The 27,250-nt window shown below is 47.9% G+C and overlaps 1 protein-coding gene across 5 annotated transcripts; it reads left to right on the top strand.

The window, feature by feature from the left end:
- Nucleotides 1-863: 863 nt before the first annotated feature.
- On the top strand, nucleotides 864-27,250 carry GNA15 (G protein subunit alpha 15). Of its 5 annotated transcripts, XM_066276669.1 has the most exons (9): nucleotides 1,280-1,387; nucleotides 2,296-2,411; nucleotides 9,523-9,625; nucleotides 10,672-10,856; nucleotides 16,804-16,958; nucleotides 17,702-17,830; nucleotides 20,519-20,648; nucleotides 21,750-21,903; nucleotides 24,616-27,250. In XM_066276669.1, exons 4-9 carry the CDS (start codon nucleotides 10,710-10,712, stop codon nucleotides 24,840-24,842), a joined length of 942 nt encoding a protein of 313 aa, XP_066132766.1. In that variant the 5' UTR covers nucleotides 1,280-1,387; nucleotides 2,296-2,411; nucleotides 9,523-9,625; nucleotides 10,672-10,709; the 3' UTR covers nucleotides 24,843-27,250. The 5 variants fall into 5 exon arrangements, with proteins under 5 accessions (XP_066132757.1, XP_066132763.1, XP_066132772.1 ...); XM_066276666.1 differs by lacking the exon at nucleotides 2,296-2,411 and having other exon boundaries at nucleotides 1,251-1,387; XM_066276675.1 differs by lacking the exon at nucleotides 2,296-2,411 and having other exon boundaries at nucleotides 1,272-1,407.

Raw genomic sequence — 27,250 nt, 5'->3', positions numbered from 1 at the left:
TTCAAGAACCTCTCAAAGAGGATTCTGCGCCCAGAAACAGTCAAGATCTTCTGGACAGAAGATAAATTGTAATCCTCCCTTTGCTGTGCGAGTCAGGAAGCAGACATATGTTTACCCCTGCGTCCTTGTCCTATTTTGTATATCCCAAGGGCAGGAGGCCTTGACCCGCTGGTCAACTCACAAGGTCCTCCCTTGCTTAGGCTGCCCATTCAGTGTCTCCTCCTGGTTCCCGAGGCCATCTGGTCAGTGTGACCTTCCTTGACGCCCCCTGTAAAGCCGGAGCTCGAGCCCACCATCTCTTCTCCAGACCCCCTTAATTTTTTTGCTCAGAATGCATTGCTATCCAACAGGCTCAAATATATATATATATTTTTAATGACTTTCCTTACTTGTTTCTCTAACTAGAATGCTAGGCAAAAGGCTCAGGGGTTTTGTAATTTCGTTTCCTGTAGCGCCTAGAATGCCTGGCACACAGTAGGTGCTCAGTGTTTGCCAGAAGAATAAATGGCTCTCCCCAAAGCTGCCTGGTTAGTGTTTAGACCCGGGGACCCATGGGTGAGAGCCAGCTCTGGGCCCTGTCTGGTCCCATCATAGTCTGTGCCTCAGTTTACTCATCTGTACATGGGGGAGATAGCAGTAACTCTGGGGTGAAGTGCTTGTGAAACAAGATGACACAGGCAAACAGTTCAAACAGTAGGTGCCGCCCTTCCTTCATTGTTGGTACTCAGGATGGCTCCTAATTGGCTCAGAGCAGGTTTGCTGGGGGATGGGCCTGGGGACAGTCTGGGGCGGGGTCAGGGGCCCAGGGAGGATGGCGTCCACTCCTTCTCCAGAATGAGGAAGAAGGCCCAGCCAGCTTCGAGACCCAGACTGCATAGGGCCCTTCCTCAAGCTGCCCCGCCCTCCCCAGGGGCACTTACCTATCCTCCTTTCTGCCACAGTTAACCTGTTAGGCCGGGCCAGGCAGGTCTGAAGATGGGCGGGGTGCCCTGAGCTTCTGCACCCCTTCTTCTGCTCCTCCCTCTCCTCCCTCACTGCCCTGTGTCTGGCACTCAGGCCTCTCAGAGCTGGGCTGCCTGGGTGCCTGAGGCCAGGAAGTAGAGGGTTCCGGGGCAGGGAGGGGACCCCCGAGAAGAGAAGAGGGCAATCTCCTAGCACTTGGCTGCCCGGAGCTGGCCAGGTGGGGGTGCCCTCCCAGGGGGCTGGGACCATGCTGCCTTGTGCCTTCTGAGGCCCCGCATCATGGCCCGGTCGCTGACCTGGCACTGCTGCCCCTGGTGCCTGACAGAGGATGAGAAGACGGCTGCCCGAATTGACCAGGAGATCAACAAGATCCTCCTGGAACAGAAGAAGCGGGACCGAGGGGAGCTGAAGCTGCTGCTTCTGGGTGAGTCAAGGACCTGGCAGGTAGGCAGAGGAAAGAAGGCTGGAGGAGAGGGTCCTTGCCCCCATGGGTGGGAGAACCTGGGAACTCACTTGCCGGATGAGAAGACTGAGGCACAAAGAGGTCCTCTTTAGTCCAAACATGGGCCCAGCCACCTTGCAGAGCATCTACAAGAACAGAGGTAGCCTGGCAGAGCAGCCTGGCTGGGCTGGCTCCAGCTTGGCAGCCCACCCCGCCCTACCGGCTCTGTGTCATGGGAAGGGAACCATAAGCTCAGGTCTGCCGCCAGCCCAAGCCAGTGAGCCCTGGCCTCTCCTTTCATCTCCAGATGGCCCTCCAGTTCCTCTCTCCCTGCCACATCAGCCAGCAGGAGGGCTTGACCCAGGTTCTGGAGGTTTATTAGTATGAGTTTTGTGGGCAGAGCATTGTTAACTGGTTCTGATTGATTGATTGATTCATTGATTGATTCATTCATTCATACATTCAAGGTATATTGAATAACTCCTGGGACACAGTGGCAAAGGAGATGAAAATTGTCCCTACTTCCATGGACCTTATCTTCTGGTGAAGGAGATAGACATTAAGCCTATAAACTAATAAGCAGATAAAATAATTTCTGGCAGCTAGAAGATCAAAGAGAAAAATTAAACCAGATAAAGTAGGGGTGACTTGAAGGGCAGCAGATTGTGACCTCTGAAACCTCAAGTCTTGTCGTTCACATGTGTCCACTCCTCCAACCACTTTGCCCTGTGTATGGCCCCAGGAATGCCAGGCTTCAAGGGCCTTCCAGGGCTCCCCAAGCCACGGGTTGGGGGCTGGGAAAGGTCTCAGGTATCCTGAAGTCACATCTGCCTGGCTCAGGTCAGAGAGGCTGGTTGTCTATATAGTCACCTGTTTCTTCCCTTGCTCAGTGTGAAGCCCCAAGGTGTGGAGAGAAGAAAGAAAGTGGGAACCCTAAACCCCCAGGAATTGCACCTTAATAGAGGGGCCTTCTAACTTCTAACATTGCTCCCTCTTGCTGAACTAGGTAAAAAAAATCCCCCCCCCGTTTATTTTTCCAAGAAGAGCTAGCATCACATAAAATTCAAATTCTGGCCACCCTTGACCTCTCAGACCCCAGCTTTGTCTACTGGCCATAATATACTGCTCACAAAAATTAGGGGATATTTCAAAATGGATATGAAGTAATAAAAAGAAAGAAGCATTTGGTTTTTTAAATTAAACAAGAACATCAGAAAAGCAAACGACAAGTCAAAGAAAGTTGTTCAATTATGCAAATGAGATGCAAAACCAACTTTTATTTCATTGGTGAAAATGCACTATACAAAAGGCTGAAAGTACTAGAATCTGCATGTTTCCTGATCCCCTAATTTTTGTGAGCAATGTATTTCAGCTGCAGCCACCTGGCTTCTCTGCTCTTCATTGAATATTTTCATGTTTTCCTTAAACATGTGGTAAAATCATCAGTGAGCCTGGAAAGTTTTTAATAAGAATTTAATTGTTTTGTCCTGGCCAAGTAGCTCAGTTGGTTAGAGCATCATCCTGATACACCAAATTGCAGGTTTGATCCCCGGTCAGGGCACATACAGAATCAACCAAAAGAATGCATAAATAAGTGGAACATCAAATCAATGTTTCTCTCTCTCTCTCCCTTCCTCTCTCTCTAAAACCAATTGATAAATAATATTAAAAAGAATTTAATAGTTATCGCTATTTTATTTCTTTAACAAATAGGTTATTATATATTAATAATAATATGTAATATATTAACATTATTTAATTTTTTTAAAGTTAAATTTAATGGGGTGACACTGATCAATAAGAGTATATAGGTTTCAGGTGAACATCTCTGTAGCATTTGAACTGTTGATTGCATTGTGTGCCTGTCACCCAAAGTCAAATCATTTTCTATCATGGTATATTTGTCCCTCTTCACTTCCCTCCTCCTCCCCTCTATTATTTTTTAATAAATAGGGCTATTTAAGCTATCTATTTATTCTTAAGTGAGCTTTGGTTATTGATACCTTTTGAAGAATTTGTCCATTTCTTCAAAAAAGTTACATTTATGGGCATAACATTGTTTATAACATTCCTTTGACATCTTTTTTGTATGTGCAGGGTCTGTAGTGATATCCCCTCTTTAATTCTTTATCTTCAGATTTTTTTCTTCATTCATCAGACTCAGGGTTTATCAATGTTAGTAATTCATTGCTTGCATTCCTTGCACATTTAAGTTCATTTATCTGAACCTCAGGGCCTTTGCACTTCCTATTCTCCCTGCCAAGAGCTCTCATTGTCTCCCAAGCCTTTGCATGAATGGCACACTCACTCAAGGCAGGTCTAAGCTCAACTATTACCTCCTCAGAGAAGTTTTTTCTGAATTCCTTTGCTACACAGACAACCCCATCTTTCTCTATCCTCTGCTTGACTTTTCTTCATAGCACTCACTCGCTGACACTCTTAGGTGTTTACTTGTTTATTGTCTGCCTCTATAGTTATACAGCTAACAAGACAAGGGTGGAGACACTCCTGTGCCCCCAGCATCTAGCCGAGAAGGACAATGAATCTGACATATGGTAGATGCCTCAGTGAGTGAATGAATCAATCAATCCTGATTCAGGGGTGATTTCTCTTTCTGGAGCTGAGAAGGTCCCTTGCCCCACACCACTCTGACCACTGCACAGCTAGCCCCTTCTGCTGGTATAGGGAAAGGAGTAGGGAGAGAAGGTTGTCTGTGTACCCAAGTACTGATGGTCATCCTGTGGACAGCCCTGTGGACTGGTTTCGACCACCCCCATCCCTGTTCTGAGAACACATCTTCCTCCACACCTTTCTCCCTTCTTGAAAACAGGAATTAAATCCAAAAGTTTTGTTTTCTTGGAGATTTGCTGAGCCTTTTGAGGATGAATGCCAAGGGGCTGGAGGGTTGGGTGGCGGTACCTGTCCCTGACAGGAAATGATCACCATGTTGGGGAGGGGGAAATGTCAGAATGACACCAACTCTGTCTATAACCCTAGAGAAACAAAGGCCTAGAGAGGTGAAGTGACTTGCCCAAGTTCACACAGCCAGGATCAGAACCTAGAGTTCTACTGCCAAGTCTGTGTGTTTGACTACCCTGTGAACATGCCTCAGGAGAGAAAAGCCACAGAATCCCAATGACAGATGGGGAAACTTAGGCCCAGGGAGGTGGCAGCATTGGTCTGGGTCGGGGCCAGCCTGAGCCGGAGCTGAGTATAAAAGCTAAGCCACCTGCCCTCACCCCCTGCTGCCCAGACTGGCTCCTATACCCCAGGAACCCTGTCTCCAAGGGCGGTCAGGGACTGAGGCTGCCATCCCAATGGCAGGAGCCACATGCTGTCTTGTGATGCCCGGGGTTTGGCCCAACTCCTCTGGGTGTCTGCTGGGTTCCGCTTCCTCATCCATCCAAGCAGAAGTATCACTTCCTGTCTGGGCTGTGAGGCCTCCCTAGATGGATGCAGCTGTCCCCCAGCCCCCAGCCCCCAGCCGCATGTTGGGGGGTTTTTGATGCAGACCAGGAGCCATGGGCTGGAGAGGTCCTAGGTCCCTTAGTGGCTTCAGGACATGCATGGGTTGCAAATACAGGTTTTCACCCATTGAGTTATTCAGAATTCAGGTTGTGACTCATTCATGAGTCACCAAATTCATAGTGTGGGTGGAGACCAGAATTTTTTTTTCTTTAATAAAACAGAAGAGAAGAGAAAAAAAATCAGTGCATCGCAACATAGTTAACTGTTGCCTCCTGAGACTTCTGTTCTCTATACTTTTGGTTGAGACCTGAGGTCTGAGAGTAGGAATGCAACCGAGAGAGGGGTTAAAGTATACAGTCCCCTACCACATAGGTCTCAGTACTGTCTCCAGCAGCACCCAGTGGTGTAATTCAGCTTCTGAGCATCTGTAGAATTGTCATGTTAACTGATATTTTGATGATGTCTGACTTACCAGACTCACCATGTCCCATTCTGTGGGTGAAGGACTCATAAGGTCTTGACTTTAATCTTCTGCTTCTCCACTAGCTGTGTTACCCTGGGAAAGGCACTTCACCTCTCTGAGCCCATGTCTCCTCTGTACATGGGAAAACAGCAGGAATTTTACGTGGATTGACTAAAGACATGCACAGAGCACCTTGGCCTCCATCCTGGAAGATGCCAAGAGTTAAATTATGGTTGCTGTGATGATGATGATGCCATTGTTATTATTATTATCATCATTATTATTTAGGCAGCACCTGGGAAACTTTCAATATGGTAATTAAAAAGCCCATGAGCTCTGGACTCAGACAGAACTGGGTCTGAGTCTCAGCTTGGCCACTCACCAGCTGCATGACCCAAGGCAGTCCCCTCAACAGATCTGGAACTCAATTTTCCTACCTGAAAAGTGGGGCCAAAGGTCATCCTTCTCTTGCGTGAGGATCAGGTGAGCTGGTGCTTCATGCTGTCAACTCTCAAGGGCACGTGGTCTCAGCCACTTCTGCCATCCCCTAATTGCCAAACTTTTGAAGATGGGATGTCTCCCCAGGTTTCTAAGTGGGAAGCAAGGCTGTGGGTTTATATTGCTGACTCTGACATTCAGATGTTTCACTTCCGGAATATTTAGTGAGCTTGGCATGTTCTCTTCCTGAAATCTAAGAAATTCCTGAATCTGAGACACATATGACCCCAATTTGGAAAGCTTTAGATTATGGACCTGGGAGACTTGTAGGGTTTTTCCCCCCCATTTATTTGAGAAAGAGAGAGAGAGAGATGGAGAGGAAGGGAGAGATAGAGATAGAGAAAAAGGAAAGGGAGAGAGATGCATCAACTCATTCCACTTAATTGTTCCATTTAGTTGTTTACTTACTGATTGCTTCTCCTATGTGCCCTGACTGGGGATTGAACCTGTGACCTTGGTACACTAGGACAATGCTTTCTTTATCCACTGAGCCACCTGGTCACGGTCTTTGTTGTTGTTTTTTTTTTAAGAAAACTTTTCATTTGGAAATAATTTTATTTTATTAAAACTTTTTTATTGATGATAGAGTGGAAGGGAGAGAGAAAAACATCAATTTGTTGTTCCACTTATCTATACACTCACTGGTTGAGTCTTGTATGTGCCCTAAATGGGGATCAAACTTGCAACCTCGGTGTATTGGGACGACGCTCTAATTAACTGAGCCATCCGGCCAGGGTTTATTTGGGAACAATTTTAGATGTACAGAAAAGTTGTAAAGATAGTACACAGAGTTACCCTACTGCTAAACAGCTTACCCTCACGTTCATGTCTCATAGGACCATGCAGCATCATTGTCATGGGATGCTTCCTGTCACATCACTGTTGACTAAATTCCAGACAGTGGATTGGATGATTTGACTGTCTTTTCCATGAAGGCCCTTTTTTTGGTTCCAGTATCCAATCCAGCACTTCACATTGCATTTAGAGTTGTCTTTTGTCTTTCTTTTTTTTCCTTCTTTTCCAAGTGAGAGGAGGGAAGATAGAGAGACAGATTCCCACATGCACTCCAACCAGGATCCACCTGGCAATCCCTGTCTGGGGCCGATTATCTACCCATCCGGGCCATTCTTGCAACCAAGCTATTTTTAGCACCTGAGGTGGAGGCTTCTTGGAGCTATCCTCAGCACCTGGGGCTGATGCACTGAAACCAATGGAGCCATGGCTGTGGGAGGGTAGAGGGGGAGAAAGGGGGAGGTGGGAGAAGCAGATGGTCACTTCTCCTGTGTGCCCTGACAGAGAATCGAACCCAGGACATCCACACACCGGGCCAACACTCTGCTGAGCCAATTGGTCAGGGCCTCTTAACTTATTTTGAAATGTGTTCAGACTTACAGAAAAATTGTGCTTGGATTCTTCTGCAATGATTAACATTTTACCACATTTCTTTTATTCTTCTACCCCCAAATGTGTACACACTTGTATATGCTACATGTAAGTATTTGTGTACCTACTTATAATTTATGCATGATTATAGCTATAATTTATTTACTATACATTTATATATTGAATACATACATATTCATTTTTTCTGAACCATTTTGTTGCAGATTGGATGCCTTTTTAAAAAATTATCATTATTAAGTGAGAGGCAGGGAGGCAGAGACAGACTCCCACATACCCCTGACCAGGATCCACCTGGCAAGCCCCTTAAGGGCAATGCTCTGCCCATCTGGGGCAGCTGCTCTGTTGCTTGGCAACTAGCAATTTTAGTGCCTGAGGTGAGGCCACGGAGCCATCCTCACTGCCCAGAGCCAACTTGCTCAAACTGAGCCATCGCTGTGGGAAGAGAAGAGAGAATGAGAGAAGGGGAAGGTGTGGAAAAACAGATGGTCGCTTCTTCTGTGTACCCTGGCCAGGAATCGAACCCAGGACTTCCACACACTGGGCTGATGCTCTACTGCTGAGCCAACCAGCCAGAACCACCAGATGGCTTTTTTATCTCTAAATACTTGAGTGGGGCCCTGGCCGGTTGGCTCAGTGATAGAGCATCAGCCTGGCATGTGGAAGTCCCGGGTTTGATTCCCAGCCAGGGCACACAGGAGAGGCGCCCATCTGCTTCTCCATCCCTCCCTCTCTCCTTCCTCTCTGTCTGTCTCTTCCCCTCCCGCAGCCAGGGCTCCATTGGAGCAAAGTTGGCCCGGGCGCTGAGGATGGCTCTGTGGCCTCTGCCTCAGGTGCTAGAGTGGCTCTGGTCGCAAAGGAGCGATGCCCCGGATGGGCAGAGCATCGCGCCCTGGTGGGCGTGCCGGGTGGATCCTGGTCGGGCACATGCGGGAGTCTGTCTGACTGCCTCCCTGTTTCCAGCTTCAGAAAAATACAAAAAAAAAAAAATACTTGAGTGGGTTTGAGTCTCACTACAAAGCAGGACCCCCAGGACCACGACCAAAAGCTGGCAATGAGCACACATGATGCTTTCAGCACAGCATACCTGCCTCACACCTTCTCGCCTTCCCAGTTTCCCCACTAATGTCCTTTACTGCAACACAAAAGCATCTCTTTCTTTCTTTCTTTCTTTCTTTCTTTCTTTCTTTCTTTCTTTCTTTCTTTCTTTCTTTCTTTCTTTCTTTTTTGTTTCTGAAGTTAGAAACGGGGAGGCAGTCAGACAGACTCCCGCATGTGCCTGGCCGGGATCCACCCGGCATGCCCACCAGGGGGTGATGCTCTGCCCATCTGAGGCATTGCTCTGTTGCAACCAGAGCCATTCTAGCACCTGAGGCAGAAGCCATGGAGCCATCCTCAGCGCCCGGGCCAAATTTGCTCCAATGGAGTCTTGGCTGTGGGAGGAGAAGAGAGAGACAGAGAAGAAGGAGAGAGGGAGGGGTAGAGAAGCAAATGGGCACTTCTCCTGTGTGCCCTGGCTGGGAATCAAACCCAGGACTTGCACACCAGGTCAACGCTCTACCACTGAGCCAACTGGCCAGGGCCAAAAGCATCTCCTTCTTAGACCTCAATTCCAGTGGACTTGGTGCCACTTCAGATCTGCTCTACTTACCCTCAGATGTGCTGGGAGTGGGCAGGGGACAGGATTCTCTGAGGGGTGATGCAAGGTAGCGCCCTCCTCTCTTTGCCTCTCACACTCCACGCTCCTCCCTGCTCCCTTTCCTCTGTTCCCATTTCCTTTTTCTGGGCTCCAACCAGGCCACCCCTTCCCTTTTTGCTGCTTTCCCAGTTCCTCCTGCAGTGATACTCACTCCTGTCACTAAAAAAGCCCCACACCTGTGTGCCTCAGGAGTCAGGCAGGGTGACCAAATGTTGGAGAACGCTACTACAAGCCTTGTACCTCCTGTCTGGCTATCACACCCATTTTACAGACAGAAAACAGAAGCAAAAAGAGGGAGGGAGGCTCTGGAGCTCAGACAGCAGGAAGCTGAGCTTTGAGCTTCTGATCCTGGGCCCTTGAAGATTCCAGAATTGATATCACAAACCCAGGGCTGGCTTTGTGTGCACACACCCTGAGCAGTCTGACCCAGCACCCTCTCCCAGAGGGCCCTGTGGTTTCCTCTTGCACTCAGCCCTGTTGATTCTGCAGCTGGCCCTGCAAGGGCCCCTGACTGCACTTTGTTTCCCTAGCAAGGCCCTGTTGATTCTGTCTCTCAAATATCTCACAAATATGTCCCCTTCTTGCCAGCTCTTGGGTCCCCCCCATCATCTCCTACCTTGACCAGTACAGCGCCTCTGCCCTGGTACCCCAACAGATGGTCCTCCCCTGCAGTAGCCGCACGAGGGTGCATGTGAGTACCTGAGTTGGGTTCTGTCCTTCTGTTCATAGCCCTCCAGAGCTCCCACCTCCTTGGGGTGAAAGCCCGAGTCCTCCCACAAGGCCCTGCACAACCTGCCCCTCCCCTCCCTACCAGCACCTCCTCCCTCTTTCCACCTCCAGCCTCACAGGCCTCCTCAGGGTTCTTCTAACATGCCAGGCACAGTTCTGCTCCAGGACTTTTGCACAGGCCATGCCCTCTGCATGGTATGTCCTTCCTCCAAATCTTGGTACAAAGCATCCTCCCCAACCTTCAGCTCTCAACCCCACAAGTCACCTCCTTTGAGAGACTTCCTTAACATTCAGCGCTAGTAGTCACCTAACCACTCTTTGTTCCATTTTATTTACTTCATAAAAGTTTCTCTAACTGAGATTAACATAGCAAATGATATTAATTATAATTATAATAAACACTGATATTACTAATAATAGTGAACACTAATGTAGCTCTTACTACATCTAAGCATGCTTTAAGACATAATCCACAAACTTTTTCTGCATAGAGACTGCTAGAAAATATGTATATTTTCAGCTTTGTGGGTCAGAGAGTTTCTGTCTGACTACTCAACTCTGCCATTGTTGGGAGAAAATAGCCACAGACAAATGGGTGTGGTCAGGTACCAGTAAAATTTTAATGATAGACATCGAAACCTGAATTCATATAATTTTCACGTGATATGAAACAACTTTCTTTTGATTCTTTTCAACCATTTAAAATGTAAAAACCAGAACCATGAAAAGTATCAGAAATGAAAAAACACACAGACTATAAAAATCCATGGCTGTGCAAAAGCAGGTAGCAGCTAGATTTGGCAAACCCCTCCTAGGAGCCCCTCACAATGAACTATTTCGCCTCGACATTGAACAGGCAGGGCATATCTCAAGCCATGGTTTATAGGTAAGGAGACTGAGGCAAAGGGCAGTGAAGACACTGCCAAGGTCCCACAGTGCAGCCTTGGCCCAGGGGGCCTTGAACCCAGGAGGTCGGATCTGAGGCTGAGCCATGGCATGTCCCCGCAGGCCCAGGTGAGAGTGGGAAGAGCACGTTCATCAAGCAGATGCGCATTATCCATGGGACTGGCTACTCTGAGGAGGACCGCAGGGGCTTCCGGCCACTTGTCTACCAGAATATCTTCGCGTCCATGCGGGCCATGATCGAGGCCATGGACCAGCTGCAGATTCCGTTCAGTAGGCCAGAGAGCAAGGTGAGCATCCTGGGGCTGTCATGTGAATGCCACACTGTGGGGTGGATCCCTTAGGACCTCAGGTTCTTATTAAGAACAGCTTCTTGGAGCCTGACCTGTGGTGGTGCAGTGGGTCAAGTGTCGACCTGGAATGCTGAGGTCACCGGTTCAAAACCCTGGGCTTGCCTGGTCAAGGCATGTGTGGTAATTGATGCTTCCTGCTTCTTGCCCCTCTTCTCTCTGTCTCTCTTCTCTAAACTGAATAAATAAATAAATAAATTTAAAAAATAAAAAAGAACAGCCTCTTGGAGATTCCTCAAAAAATTAAAAATGGAACTGCCTTTTGATCCAGCCATCCCACTTTTAGGAATATATCCCAAGAACACCACATCAATGATTCAAAAGAAGAAATGCACCCACATGTTTATGGCAGCATTGTTTACAATAGCCAAGATCTGGAAACAGCCCAAGTGCCCATCAGTGGACGAGTGGATTAAAAAGCTGTGGTACATATACACAATGGAATACTATGGGGCCATGAAAAAGAAGGAAATCTTACCTTTTGTGACAACATGGATGGACCTGGAAACTATTATGTTAAGTGAAATAAGCCAGGCAGAGAAAGAAAAATATCATATGACCTCACTCATCTGAGGAATCCGACGAACAATATGAACTGAGGAGCAGAATAGAGACAGAGGCGGGATCAAAGGATCCAGAAGGAAAGCAGACAGAGGGAAAGAGGATGATAGGAAGGGATCAGAAAAGGGAAAGAGATTGGTGAAATTATACACACATAACATAACGTTATAGAGAGCAGAAAAGCAAATCCTGGAGGGAAAGGGGGAGGGCATTGTGGGGAGGAGGGGAAGGGGGATGGTGATGGGAACATGGGGGAGGGGGATGCATTCGGGGGGACACTAGAATCTATGTAAACACAATAAATTAGAATTTAAAAAAAACCCCAAAAAACCAACCAAACAAACAAAAAAAGAACAGCCTCTCCAGGGGTTTCTTGGGGTCCTGATGTGCATTCCAGGCAGCATGCTCCCCCGTAACTTGTCCCCGTGCACCCTAGGGCTCCCCTTTGGACCCCATGATGTTGGGTGTGGGGTTCCTCAGTCAGCAGCCTGTTCCCTGGTGGAAATACCTGTACTAATACAATGGACTGATTATTGCAAGAGAGTATGCTTGCAGTTCATGCTTTACACCTTTTAATTTTTTAAAAAGTATTTTATTGTGGTAAGAGCACTTATCATGAGATCTACCCTCTCAAATTTTAAGTGCACAGTGCTGTATTAACTGGAGAGAACATGTGCAGCAGAGCTCCAGATCTATCCATCTTACCTAACCGAAACTCCCGCCCATGAAATAGCCACTCCGCGTGTCCCCTTCCACAGCCCATTCTGCTCTGTTCCCTTCAGTCTGCCTGTTCTGGGTCCCTCATGTAGGTGAGGTCATGCAGTATTTGTCTTTCTGTGACTGGCTTATCTCACTTCACGTGATGTCCTCAAGATTAATCCTCATTGTCACCTATTGTAGAATTTCCTTTTTATTTATATTTTATTTTTCAATTACAGTTAACATTCAGAAAGTTTTAGGTATACAGCATAGTGCTTGACAATCATATACATTACAAGAATTCATTCTTTTTCTTTTCTTTTTTATTTCTTCTTATTTGAGAGGAGGGGAGGCAGACAGACTCTCTCATGTACCCTGACTAGGATCCACCCAGTAAGCCCACTAAAGAGGATGCTCTGCCCATCTGGGGCATTGCTCTGTTGCTCAGCAACTGAGCTCTTCTTAGTGCCTGAGGCAGAGGCCATGGAGCCATCCTCAGTATCTGGGGCCAACTTGCTCCAATTGAGCCATGGCTGTGGGAGGAAAAGAGAGAGAGAGAAGCAACAGGGGGAGGGGTGAAGAAGCAGATATGCACTTCTCCTGTGTGCCCTGACCCAGAATCAAACCTGGGACATCGTTATGCCAGGCTGATGCTCTACCACTGAGCCAACTGGCTAGGACCAAGAGGCTTTCTTCTATTTAAAGGCTGAATACTGTTCTACTGTATGGATAGGTGCATTTTCTTTATCTAGTTATCTGTCGATGGACATTCGGGTTTTTTGAGAATAGTGTTGGCTATTGAGAATAGCACTACAATGAACATGGGAGTGCTCATATCATTTTTGAGATATGGTTTTGATTTTTTTTTTGATAAATTCCCAGAAGTGGGATTGCTGGATCATATGATGATAATTTTTTTTAAAGTTTTTTATTTATTTTTTTATTTATTCATTTTAGATAGGAGAGAGAGTGAGAGAGAGAGAGAGAGAGAGACAGACAGACAGAGAGAAGGAGGAAGGAGCAGGAAGTATCAACTCCCATATGTGCCTTGACCAGACAAGTGCAGGGTTTCGAACTGGCGACCTCAGTGTTCCAGGTCGATGCTTTATCCACTGTGCCACTCTAGGTCAGGCTATGGTGATTCTTTTTAATTTTTTGAGGAACCTCCATACTGTTTTCCATAGCGGCTGCACTATTTTGCATTCCAACCAACAGTGCACAGGGTTCCAGTTTCTCCACATCCTAACCAACACTTGCTGTTTTTTGTTTGTTTGTTTACAATGTCTGTCCTAACAGATGTAAGGTCACAGTACCTTTCTAAAATCTGAAAGCATCCTATTTGTGAATCTGAGATGGTCCAAAAACTTTGGAAGAGTGATTGGGGATTGGTGGTTCCTCCTCACAGGGCTGATGTAAGGATGTGATGAATTAAAAGTGCCTGAAACTCTTTTTTTTTTTTTTTGTATTTTTCTGAAGCTGGAAACGGGGAGAGACAGACAGACTCCCGCATGCGCCTGACCGGGATCCACCCGGCACGCCCACCAGGGGCGACGCTCTGCCCACCAGGGGGTGATGCTCTGCCCCTCCGGGGCGTCGCTCTGCCGCGACCAGAGCCACTCTAGCGCCTGGGGCAGAGGCCAAGGAGCCATCCCCAGCGCCCGGGCCATCTTTGCTCCAGTGGAGCCTTGGCTGCGGGAGGGGAAGAGAGAGACAGAGAGGAAGGAGGGGGGGTGGTGGTGGAGAAGCAAATGGGCGCTTCTCCTATGTGCCCTGGCCAGGAATCGAACCCTGGTCCCCCGCACGCCAGGCCGACGCTCTACCGCTGAGCCAACTGGCCAGGGCCTGAAACTCTTAAAATAGTGTCTGAAATGTAGTATGGGCTCAGCATGGGTGATAGGATTTTTAAAATCCTTATAATAACCTCTTTAAGCTATTATTCCATTTTGTAGATGAAACAGAGACTCCCCCTAAGGATAACCGCTATCCCATTTCCATTGCCATACATGGGTTGCCTTTTTTTAAATTCCTTGATCGATTTGGGAGAGAGAGAGAGAAGGAGAAAGAGGGAGAGAGAGAGAAGCATCAACTCCTTGTTCCACTTAGCCGTTCCATTTAGTTGTGCACTCGTTGGTTGCTTCTTGTATATGCCCTGACCAGGGATCAAACCTGCAACCTCAGAGCTCCGGGACGATGCTCTATCTACTGAGCAACCTGGCCGGGCTAGTTGCCTATTTTTAAAATTCTCTAATTTTCTGGAATGATCTTTTGTGTCTGACTTCTTGTGCAGTACAGTATGTGTGTGATTCAGCAATCTTTGGGGGGTATAATTGTGTTTATTTCCACCATAAGAGTATGCCATGGTTTATTTACTTGTCCATTCTAATGTTGTTGACATTTGAGTCATCTGCATATTTCTGTCAGTTATCTACTAGAAGGGACTTGTAAGAGACATCAAACTGTTTTCCAAGTAATTGTAGCAATTCACACTCCCACCAGTAGTACATGCAGAGTTCTGGTTGCTCCTTCACCTAGTCAACACTTGATGTTGTCTGTCACTTTATCTGAGCCATTCTGGTGGATACTTGGTGACATTTCACTGTGGTTTTGGTTCTCATTGCTCAGATTAATAATCACTAATAATGGCCTTGTGTACCTTTTCATATGTTTTATGGACATTTAAATATTCTTTTTTGTGAAGTAGCTGTTCAAATCTTTTGCCCATTTTTTTTCCTAAAGAAGTATAGTTCCTTAGTTTTTTCTTTACTGATTTGTAGCAAATTCTTTGTATATTCTTTGTTAGTTTCACATCTATTGTTAGACTTATTCCTAAGTATTTGCTCTCTTTTGATGCTACTGTAAGTGGGATTTGAAAATTTTAAAATTTCCACTAGTTAGTAGTTAGTATGTAGATGCACCTTTGATTTTTGTTTATTGATTTCTTGCATTCAGGGACCTTGTTAAGTTCACTTGTTTATTCTCATAGTTTATCTATAGACTATTTTGGATTTTCTACATATAGTCATGTCATCTGTGAATAATCACAGTATAATTTATTCATTTCCAAACTCAACCCTTCATTTCTTTTCCCTGGCTGGGACCTCAGAACAGTGTTAATTGGAAATGGTATGAGGGGCCCTGGCTGGTTGACTCAGGAATAGAGTATCAGCATGGCATGTGGATGTCCCAGGTTCAATTCCCGGTCAGGGCACATAGGAGAAGTGCCCATCTGCTTCTCCATCCCTCTACCTCTTGCTTCCCTCTCTCTCTCTTCCCCTCCTGCAGCTATGGCTCAATTGGAGTGAATTGGCCCTGGGCACTGAGGATGGCTCCAAAGCCTCCACCTCAGGCACTAAAAAGAGCTCGATTGCTGGGCAATGGAGCAACACCCCAGATGGACAAATCAGTGCCCCCTAGTGGGCTTGCAAGGTGGATCCCAGTCTGGGCGCATGAGAGAGTCTATCTCTCTGCCTCCCCTCCTCATTGAATAAAAAAAAAAAAAAAGAAAAAAAGAGAAATGGTGTGAGGGAACATCATTGCCTCATTTCCAGTTTCCTGTCTTTTAAGAGCAAAGGACCCATATTCACTTCATTCAAAGCACAGTAAAGCACATTCAGGGCCTTTGCTGAATATAATATTACTTGAATTTTTAGAAGGATGTTTCTCTTAATTATTGCTTTTAAAATGATTATTCATTTTATGTTTTTGAAAACTTTGGAGTCAATATATTTTCAGGCTGTGTATTAGCTTGCTCAGGCTGCCATAACAAAGTGCCACTGTCTGGGGAGCTTATACAACAGAAATGTATTTTTTCACAATTCTCGAGGCTGGAAGTCTGAAATACAGGTGTCAGCAGGCCTGATGTCTCTTAAGTCTTCTCTCCTTGGGTTGCAGATGTCTGTCTTCTCCCTGTGTCCTCACATGGTCATCCTCTTCTTTTCATAAAAGGACACCAGTCATATATTAGATCAGGGCCCAACCTAATGGCCTCATTTTAACTTAATCACCTCTGTAAAGTTCCCCATCCCCAAATATGGTCACATCCGAAGGTCCTTGGGCTTAAGACTTAAACATATAAATTTGTAGAGAACAGGGGTGGTGGACAAAATTCAAGCCATAAAGTCTGCAAACTGTTTAATTGATCCTACACAAGGGTTATTCACAAACACACAGGCCTACCCATTACACACCTGTGAGTCTGTCACGTGCCCTATCTCAGTGTGAGACTTAGGCAAGTTACTTCTTATGCTTCAGTAGCCTCATCTGTAAAGTGGGGGCACCTGTAAGGACTTGTCTCCTATGAGTCAAGGGACCAGTGCTGGTAAAGAACAGGAAGGGTGCCTGCCCTGCACTTAGGAGGCCATCAGTGCACACAGGCCATGGTCTGTATCCTCCATTGTCCTTCAGAATGCGTTTCTCTGCTGCCCCTGGTATTGGGGCGGGCACTTTCCCGCTGTGCACCCTCCATGGGTAAATGCATGAATAAAGGAAGGAACACATCAGAAGAGACAGAGGAGGTAAGAATGTGCAGGGGCGTGCTTGGAACTGCAGTGGCGGCCGAGAAAGGAGGGGACAGAGGCTTGCTGGGATGTCTGGAGGCCACTCTGACCTGCCTCGTCTATCCCACTAGCACCACGCCAGCCTAGTCATGAGCCAGGACCCCTACAAAGTGACCGCTTTTGAGAAACACTATGCAGTGGCCATTCAGTGTCTGTGGAGGGACGCCGGCATCCGGTCCTGCTATGAGCGACGGCGCGAGTTCCACCTGCTCGACTCGGCAGTGTAGTGAGTCTGGGGTCGCGGTGGTGGGTGCAGGGGGCAGGGCTGGGGGCCGAGATGCTACAGGCTGAGATGCAGCCAGTTGAGACCCAGTCCTAGGATTGCACCTGGACAGAGGAGATCTCAGGTGGCCAACTCCCACCCTGGGGACGTGCCGCTGGGGACATGCTGTTGGGCATGAACTGGCTGTGGGATGGTCATGCCCTAGGGTTGCGTTGTCCTTGGGGTGACATTGTTCCTGGGGTGAGGTTGTTTTGGAGTGACGTTGTTCTTGCAGTGAGGATGTTCCTGGGGTAACACTGCCCCTGGGGTGACATTGTCCCTGGAGTGACCCTGATTTGGGGGTGACACAGCTCCTGGGGTGATACTGCCTCAGGTGACATTATTTCTAGGGTGATGCTGCTCACCACATGGTGATGTTATCCTGAGCACGATGTTATACTGGGCCATGCTTAGGTTGACTTGCTCCCAAACCATCACAATTATGGGGGTATTGCCACTCTGAGTGACAGTCCCTCAAAGTGACACCCCTCTGCAGTGTTGCTCTTCTTGAGCTCACTTGTCCTTGGGGTCACCCTGTTCTAAGGGTGAAGCTGCTCCTCCCAATGCTCCCACAGCCTCATGGTGGTGCTACTGGGCCCCTCCCAGAGGGCCCTCTCGCCCAGCAGGGTCCTCACTGGGCCCTGGGTGGTAGATCTGAGAAGCCAAGGGAGGCTGCAGGGCAGAGTTCAGGGCTTCTTGTTCCTCAGCTACCTGTCACACCTGGAGCGCATCACTGAGGAAGGCTATGTCCCGACGGCCCAGGACGTGCTTCGCAGCCGTATGCCCACCACTGGCATCAACGAGTATTGCTTCTCTGTGCAGAAAACCAACTTGCGGTGAGCGCACTGCCTGCATGGTGGAGAGAGTTTCCTGGAGGAGGGGCAAAGCAGGTGGGGCCTTGAGGGATGAGTAGGAGTTTCCTAGGCCCAGCTGTCAAGGACCTTCCAGGCTGAAGGAAGTAGAGATGGACATAGACACCTTCATTTCCCATGCCGTCAGGACTTGAACCTGGAAAAGCCCAGAGTGAGGCACCAGAACTCAGGGAAGGGAGGTCTTCCTGGAGGAGGTGCCATTGGTATTAGGGCATTGAAGGATGAGAGTTTACTAGTGCCAATCCTTGAGGGGCTTTGTGCAGGAAAAGACAGAGAATGTGCAGTCAGAGTTATGCCAGAGGGATGGATTTGGGGATTGGGAAGCTCAGAGGGTGGTCCCTCTAGTGGTCAATAAGGGGGTGAGACTAGAGATCTGGAGAGTCAGGAGGAGGCAAGAGCCACGGTCCAGGCAGGAAGGGTTGGTAAGAGCCAGGGCAGTGGCCATGGTGGTGGAAATGAGGGGATGGTACAAGAAATGTTTCTGATGCAGAATGGGAAGGACTAGGTGAGTATGGAACTTAGAGTAGGGAATTGACACTGACTCCCAGTTTTCCCATCAAGGTGACAGGGTAAAATATGGCATCACCATGGTGGCAGCAGAATGGGAGGTGTTAGATAAGACCATGAAGTCTTGGGGCACATTGAGTATGAAGCATCTAGGCATCTTGGGAGGTGGCTGGACACAAACAGGCCTGAGCTGGAAGACAGAATTGCGGGTGGCCAATGCAGCCAGGCGGCAGCCAGGTAGGGTGATGGCCAATGTCAAAAGCCACGGAATGGTTAGGAAGAATACAGTGGGAGAAAGCAACTTCTGGAATTGGCACTTAGAAGGCCATCAGTGACCTTAACAAGCTCAGTAGCTCCGTGTCTGGGGTCTGACGGTGTGCAGGGTGAAGCTTAGAGACAGGGGCTGTACTCAACCCACCCTGTTGAGCCTCTCATTTTCCTGGCCAACCCTTCTCCATCCCAAACATGCTATTCTGGCCTCTGCAATAGTCCTTTCTAGGAAGGTTTATAATTTGGCTGTTTGCCATGGCTCTCCTCTATTAGATGGAGGGTCCCACAAGGTGAGGGGTTGAGTTTGAGCTGCCTGCTTCATGAGGATGATCAGATCAAGGTCTGGGTGGAAGCTGGTAAATGTGAGAGAATGGCTGGAAAGATGGGAGAATGAATGTGTGGATGGATGGATGGCTGCATGCATGGGTAGGTGGATGGATGGATAGGTGGGTAGGTGGGTAGATAAATAGATCAGTGAATGGATGGGTATGTGGGTGGATAGATATATAGATGGGTGGATGGATGGGTAAAAGTTTAGGAGTGAAGGTAGAGGTTAGGGACATTCACAGGGAAGGCTTGGCTGGGGAGGGGATAAATTTTTAGGTGGGAGATTTGAGTATGGTGTTAGGCTAGGGAGGGAGGTTAATCAGTGGAGTGAGGGTGCAGAGGAACCTGAGACTGGTGAGTAGGTACCCCAGCTTTGTCTCAGTCTCCAAAGCCCCGTTCTCAACCGCTGAGCCCACATCCCATTCTGGATGTGAGGGTTTGAAGGAGTCTGATGCATGAGACCAGTTGGTCTCTGGGATCAGGAGCCACAGGCACTACTAGCCTCTCTTCCCTCCTGTATAGGGGGCAAGTCCCTTCTTGCTCTGAGGTTTCTGGCATTTCCTGTTGCCTGTCTGAGTAACGGCTGTGTCCCCGGGGAAATGACGCAGGGCTTGTTATCGGTGACCCACATTTCTTAGAAGACAGCACAGGAAGGCAAGAGGGCTCAGGCTTCTGTTGTGGTGTGTTGGGGCGGAGGCCCAGCCCTGGCCTTGGACCACACACTAAAGCAGGGGTAGTCAACTTTTTATATCTACTGCCCACTTTTGTATCTCTGTTAGTAGTAAAAATTTTCTAACTGCCCACCGGTTCCACAGTAATTGTGATTTATAAAGTAGGGAAGTAACTTTACTTTATAAAATTTATAAAGCAGAGTTACAGCAAGTTAAAGCATATAATAATAATTACCTACCAAGTACTTTATGTCGGATTTTCGCTAAGTTTGGCAGAATAAATCTTTTTTTTTTTTTTTTTTTTTGTATTTTTCTGAAGTTGGAAACGGGGAGGCAGTCAGACAGACTCCCGCATGCGCCCGACCGGGATCCACAGGCATGCTCACCAGAGGGCGATGCTCTGCCCCTCTGGGGCGTCGCTCTGCCGACCAGAGCCACTCTAGTGCCTGGGGCAGAGGCCAAGGAGCCATCCCCAGTGCCCGGGCCATCTTTGCTCCAATGGAGCCTCGGCTGCGGGAGGGAAAGAGAGAGACAGAGAGGAAGGAGAGGGGGAGGGGTGAGGAAGCAAATGGGCGCTTCTCCTGTGTGCCCTGGCCGGGAATCAAACCTGGGACTTCCACACGCCAGGCCGACGCTCTACCACTGAGCCAACCGGCCAGGGCCGCACCTCAGTTTCTTTATCTGTATAATGGGCATAATAGTGATGTTGTTGGGGTGAAATGCAGTAACACACAAGAGGCATGGACCTAGTGGCTGGCCCCTATTCTTGCTTTCTGGTCATCTTGATCTTGGCATGTCTCAGATGTGACTGGGGTCTAGGATGCCACGGTTCAGGTCCTGATTAAGCCTGAGCTCTGAAAGAGGGCAATTCTGGTAGGATCGTCGATGTTGGGGGCCAGAGGTCAGAACGTAAGAAGTGGATCCACTGCTTTGAAAATGTGATCGCCCTCATCTACCTGGCCTCGCTGAGTGAATATGACCAGTGCCTGGAGGAGAACAACCAAGAGGTGAGGGGTCCACTGTGGATGCAGGAGCGCTATCTTCCCTGTTCTTCTCTCATTGGTCCAGGAACCTAGAGCTAGGCAGGAAGCCCCAGTGTCTGGTGTGGCTTTGAGCCTCACCTTCCACTCTTTTGTGATCAGACCATTGAGTCCCAAGACTCAGATCCACAAGCGTTGTGTTGCCAGCTACACTCATATGTGGCATGTGTGTTCACACACACACACACACACACACGAACACTCACATCCTGAGACTTGGCCTCCCAAACTGTCCTGGAAATACTGTCACATTTTTATTCAGAAATACTGTAGAATCAAACTTCTTTTGTGAACTCTTCTCCTAATTAACACCCAGCATGAAGGTCAGGCACACTGTTATCTCTGACATGTGCACTTCTAGTGGGTAAAGTATCACATAGACAGTTTGGACATATGAGAGGGAGATGCTATAATTTTTTACTTTCAGACTGAATCAGACAGAACGAGTTTGAGGTCATTCTGACATGGCTTGTGCTCGAATCCAGCAACGTGAAATGGCCTAGTTTGCTTGGGTGGCTGTAAAAATGACCACAAACTGGAGGGCTGAGACACAGAAAAGTATTCTCTCTTGGTTCTGGAGGCTGAAGTCTAAGATCAAAGTGCTGCAGGGTTCCTTTCAAGGCCATAAGGAAGAATCTGTTCTGTGCTCTCCCATCTCCTGGTGACTCTGGTAATCCTTGGCATCCCTTGGCTTGTGGGTGCACCAGACCATGTCTGCTTCCATCGGCACATAGCATCCTCCTCATTTGCATATCTGTGTCCTAATTTCCCCTTTTTGTAAGGACACCAGTCATTGGACTTAGGGCCACCCAGTGCCAATATGACCTCTTTTTAACGAATTACATATTTCAAGACCTTATTTCCAAATGAGGTTACATTCTGAAGTCCAGGTGGACATGAATTTGAGGGGACACTAGTCAAACCAGTTGAAGCACAAAACCATGCTGGGCACACAGAGGCAGCTGGCCACACCCCCTCACACCCATCTCCACATGGGGGCAGGGCTCCTGCTTGGGAGAAGCTGGCGGACTTGAACAATGAACTGCCTGCCTGTGTTCCCCACCCCAGAACCGAATGAAGGAGAGTCTGGCCCTGTTTGGCACTATCCTGGAGTTGCCCTGGTTCAAAAGCACATCTGTCATCCTTTTCCTCAACAAAACCGACATACTGGAGGAGAAGATCCCCACCTCCCACCTGGCTACCTACTTCCCCAGTTTCAAGGGTGAGTGTTCTAGAACTTTCTATACACTACCTCCTAATAGCAGCTCTCAAGAGAGAAGAAGCTCATCCAGGCCCTACTCCAGCCTGGAGTCATGGATTTTCAAATACCATGGGACAAACCCGAGTCCCAGCCCCAGATTTCCACTGCCCAACCTCTTTCTGTTCTCAGATTTCCCATCTGGAGAATGGTGCTAAAATAACAGATGCCTTCATACTTGATGTAATTGCTTAAAGTGAAGGATTCTCTTAAGACATGTATTATAGATCTTGTGAGGGTGGGTCTGCTGGCTAGAGTACATTGTTATAAAGCATATCTGAAAGACCTTGACCGCTATTTCCAGAATCTGCTTAGATTTTTGAAACTTTTCTTTTTCTAACTTTTGTAGTTGCCTCATCTATACTTAATTGAATAGCAATTTTATTTTTAAATCTGTGAATTACCTCTGAATAAGTCTTTCCAAAGCACACAGCTCAGTTTTCATAGATGGAACAACCCTATTTTCTGCTGCGCTTGTAACTAATAGATTTGTGTAGTGTCTCATTAAGTGCATATTAACCAGGAGGAATACAGCAGGTTTGGCAATAAGCCTATGGTGCCACCCGAGGCGTACAGGGCCCAGGCCAACTAGGGCAAAGTATAGTAAGTGTTGGGCACCATGTAGTGTATTTTCTAGAGGGGACCTAGGGTGTGGTGAGTGCAGGGAAGGGAAGTATTAGTTAGCACTTTCACCAGAGTGCCACTGAGAGGATAAAGGGAGCTGCTAGAAGTATGCTGACTGAGTAACAAATGCCTCCCCCCCAAAGTTAGGGGCTTAAACCAGCATTTCACTTTGCTCACAACTGTGGGGGTTAGGAATTTGGAAAGGTTGAAGTGGGTAAGTTCACCTGTGATCCAAGTGGCATCAGCTGGGGTGGCTGGGGTTGAAATGCATTTATTTCCAAGATAGCTTTTTGCATGTGTATGGTGACTGTATGCTCCTCCTCTCCCTTCCTCCTCCTCCTCCTCCTCCTCCTCCTCCTCCGTTTACTCTCTCTCTTTCTCTCTTTCTCTCCCTCTCTCCTTCCCTCCCTCTCCCTCTTTATCTCTCCTTCTCTTTATCTCCCCCAACCGCCCCCCCCCCCCCAATCTGGTGTCTCCTAATCCAGGGCTAGCTCACAACATCGCTGTCTCAGGATGGTCAGACTTCAGCCCATGTGGAAGCCTCTGCTCATAACCTAGACTCAGAAGTCCCAGATGGTTACATCTGCCTCATTCTATTGGTCAAGAAAATCACTCTGAGGCCAGCCCATACTCAAATGGAGGCAAACAGAGTCTACCTCATGATGGCCAAAGGGCATGTGCCTACAGAGAGGGAAGGAAGCAATGGTAGCCATCTTGGAGACAAGCCATCTTTGTTTCCTTGGGCTGCTGTGACAAATGGCCACAGACTGGAGGGCTGAAAACAACAGACATTTATTCCTTCACAGTCCAGGGGGCTAGAAGTCTGAAACCAAGGTGTTAGCCAGTTAGTGACAGAGCAGGGTCAGTTCCTTCGGGAGACTCTGAGGGAGGTCAATTCCAGGCGTCTCCCTGGTGTCTGGTGGTTGCCTGCAATCCTCAGCATTCCTTTATTTACAGATGCATCACTCTTATCTCTTTCTGCATTATCACATAGCTTTCTCTCTGTCTCTCCTCTTTTTATAAGGACACGAGTCATTGAATCTAGGGTCCAACCCCCACAACTCATCCTTTTCACCCAGCCAAAGAGGCTGGAGCACCCCATATACTAAATTCTCACTCTTGGCCCTTCCCTCCTGTATACTAAATGTCTACTCATGACAGTAATAAACCAATAACCACTACAGTTACCTCTAACACTGATGGAAGCACTCTTAGGTATTGATTTGTTTAATCCTCATTAAAAAACCCTGTGTAGTAGGACTCATTCTTCTCACCACTCTAGAGAGGAAAACTGAGGCACAGAGAGGTATAGTCACTACCAGAAGTCATACAGCCATTGGGTGACAGAGGCAGGATTCCAACCCAGATTCAGAGCTGGCAGGTCTTACCCACTATGTTAATCTGCCTTTCTGAAAGATGATGATAGCATACACTTATGAAGCCTTCTGATCACTAAGCATGGAGCTCTGGACATGATTGTATTGTATCCTCACAACTCTGGGAAGCCTGGACTCTTCAGACCCCGAGTTTACAAATGAGGAAACTGAGGGCTCACAGAGGTTACATAGACTAACATGTAACCAAATGAGTAAGTAGCGAATCAGGCATTGGGCCTTAACTCAGTTGTGCTTTCAACACAGCTGCCCATGTGCCTCACCAGAGTGGCCATCCCTCCCCTTCTGCTGGTCTTGATTTCCCTATCTGCACTAACTTCTGTCTCTGCAGCTCCAGTTCTCATCCCTTCTCCAAACCCAGCCAAGAGAGAGGGTATCCCTTCAACATAAACTCTGACCAGAGTCCCAGAACTGAGGCTCACTGGTCCATCCCAGATCATGTGACCCATCCAGCCTCATGCTCCCAATGGTTGGGCAGGAGTCAAAAGCTGGTGTCCACCTGCTGGAACGGTAGTGGGTGGTCACTGGGGTCCCTGTAGCCCTAAGTTGGCCATATGGGGAAGAGGGTCTCCAGAGTTCCTCTTTGGTCCCAGGAGAAAGAGGTCCCCGCCTGCCTCAGGAGCCTTGTGCCCTGACTGCCCTCACCCCTGCCCCCTAGGCCCGAAGCAGGACACGGAGGCGGCCAAGAAGTTCATCCTGGACATGTACACCAGCATGTACGTCGGCTGCGTGGACAGCGCTGAAGGCGGCAGGAAGGACTCGCGCTCCCGGCACCTCTTCAGCCACTACACGTGCGCCACGGACACGCAGAACATCCGCAAAGTCTTCAAGGACGTGCGGGACTCAGTCCTGGCTCGCTACCTCGACGAGATCAACCTGCTGTGACCCAGGCCCCACCTCCCCCGGGCTTGGACCGCGTGTGTCAGGCAGGACCCGCGGGCGGGCCTGCGCTCAGAGAGCCCAGATATCCGCCTTGTCATTCCAAGCCCAGGTGGCAAGAGGGCCACAAGTGAGTTGGGGATGGAAGACCAGTCGCTGCCTCTCCTCTGCCCCTCGTCAGAACAGCCCTTGGGATCCCCTCTCTAGACTCACTTTACCTTCTCGGAAAGGGAGCACAATGGCCATTGGGGGTGCCAGGGTGGAAGAAAAGGTGAAGAGAGCAGGGGATGGAGGAGTTGGGTAATTGGGGCTCTCTCAGGATCCTCACCTACAGGTGTGTTCCCTCCTGGGCAGGAATCTGGAACCCCCTGGGGGCAATGCACACCCCCAGGCATGGGGCACTGGTCCTTCAGGTCCAGGAACCGGACTCTAGCGCCCCCTAGTGGAAAGAAGGCGGTATCTCCCAGCCTGAGGTCTGGCTCACCAAATCTTGTCTGGGGATGGGGGGAAGAGAACCCTGGAAAACTGTCCCTGTAAGAGCCTCGTGGCTCAAAATGTGTCCTGTACCTGTTTTCAGACGACGGAAACTAAGGTCCTTCCTTCTCAGGCTGGGAGCCGGGTGCACTGCATAAAACCTACTGTATTTATTCCCTCACCTGCAGGCCCCTTGCAAATTGATATTAAAGCAATAATATTCTGGAGAACTGTGATTTCTTAGGGGTGTCCTGTTTATCCCCCCACAGTTTCTTCTCAGGTTTCTTGTCCTAGGTGGGGTAGAAACATGGTAAAGGAAGGAAAAAAGTTCTACTTCTTCACCCACCTATGCTGGGCACAGTACCCAAGGCTTTCCGGCATGGTCTGTGTACAATGAGCCAGGAGTAGGAGTCCAACACCTTTCTCTGGAGAGAAAGGTCACATGCCTGGGAGGTCATAGAGCCAAGAATCTATTCATTTAGCACTTTGTTTTTTAACTTAAAAAATTTGTTTTAGAATAGATTTACAGAAAAATTGTGAGGGTAGTACAGAGTGTTGCCTATAAAACTGTACCAAATTTCCCCTATTATTAACATCTTACATTAATACAGTACATTTTTTTTTATAATTAGCGAACCGATGTTGACACACTAGTAACTGAAATTTATACTCTATTCATATTTCCTCAGTTTTTCCCCAATGTTTTTTTTTTTTTTTGGTTCCAGTACCCCTTCAGATGCCACATGACATATAGTTATCACATTTTCTTAAGCTCCTCTTGGCTGTGATGGTTTCTCTGACTTCTCCTGTTTTTGATGACCTTGACAGTTTGAGGAGTGCTGGTCAGGGATTTTTCCTCGGATTGCTGTAACAAAGGACCACAGCCTGGGTAGCTTAAAACAACAGAAATGTAGTCTCTCAATTCTGAAGGCCAAGAGTTTGAGATCAAGGCATCAGCAAGGCCACACTCCCTCTGAGGGCTCTTTCGGCTTCTGATAGTTTCAGGTGTTCCTTGGCTTGTGGCCTCTTTGAGTGGGCTCCTAATTCCCATTGATATGACTTCGATGGTCTTAAGAGTTCACAGTTCTGGTACAGTGAGATGCTTTTGGCTTGTCTGATACTTTCCCAGCCCCAGCCCTGCATTGGGCCATTTCTCTCCAAGGAGCCCTGATTCCTTTTAATTGGACATATTTAGAGATCACACCCTGACCACGAAGTTAGAAAATCCATATTTTTATTCATTCATTCATTTTTATTCAGTGAGAGGAGGGGAGGCAGAAAGACAGACTCCTCCATGCACCCTGACCAGGATCCACCCACAAGCCCACTAGGGGGTGATGCTCTGCCCATCTGGGTCATTGCTTAGTTGTTCAGCAACTGAGCTCTTCTTAATGCCTGAGGAAGAAGCCATGGAGCCATCCTCAGTGCCTGGGGCCAACTCACTCCAATCAAGCCATAGCAGCAGGAGAGGAGAGATAATGAGAGAGAGAGAGAGGTGAGAGGAGAAGGGGTGGAGTAGCAGAAAGCTGGTGGACGCTTCTTTTGTGTGCCCTGACTGGGAATCGAACCCAGGACATTCACATTCTCGGCCAACACTCTACCACTGAACCAACTGGCCAGGGCCAATCCATATTTTCTTCACTCATCTTTTTATTTTGAAAATACTTCAAACCTACAGAAGTTGCAAAACTATTGCAATGAACTCCCATCTACCATTTATCTAGGTTAGGGTTCAGCAAACCATCTGCTCTATGCCTGCTTTTGTAAATAAAGTTTTATTGGTACACGGCCACACACATTCATTTATATGTTATATCTGGCAGCTTTTCCTATGTGTTTCGATAGACAAATTCTTTTTCTTAATTTTCTAAAACTTTTCAGAGTAAGCTGGAGATATTGTTTACCATTGCTCCAGAACATTATTTCTTTTTTTTTCCATC

Source organism: Saccopteryx bilineata, chromosome 1, assembly GCF_036850765.1.
Source record: "Saccopteryx bilineata isolate mSacBil1 chromosome 1, mSacBil1_pri_phased_curated, whole genome shotgun sequence".
NCBI lineage: Eukaryota > Metazoa > Chordata > Mammalia > Chiroptera > Emballonuridae > Saccopteryx > Saccopteryx bilineata.
Note: the sequence above shows the minus strand (reverse complement) of the source record. Positions and strands in the feature narration are given on the sequence as shown.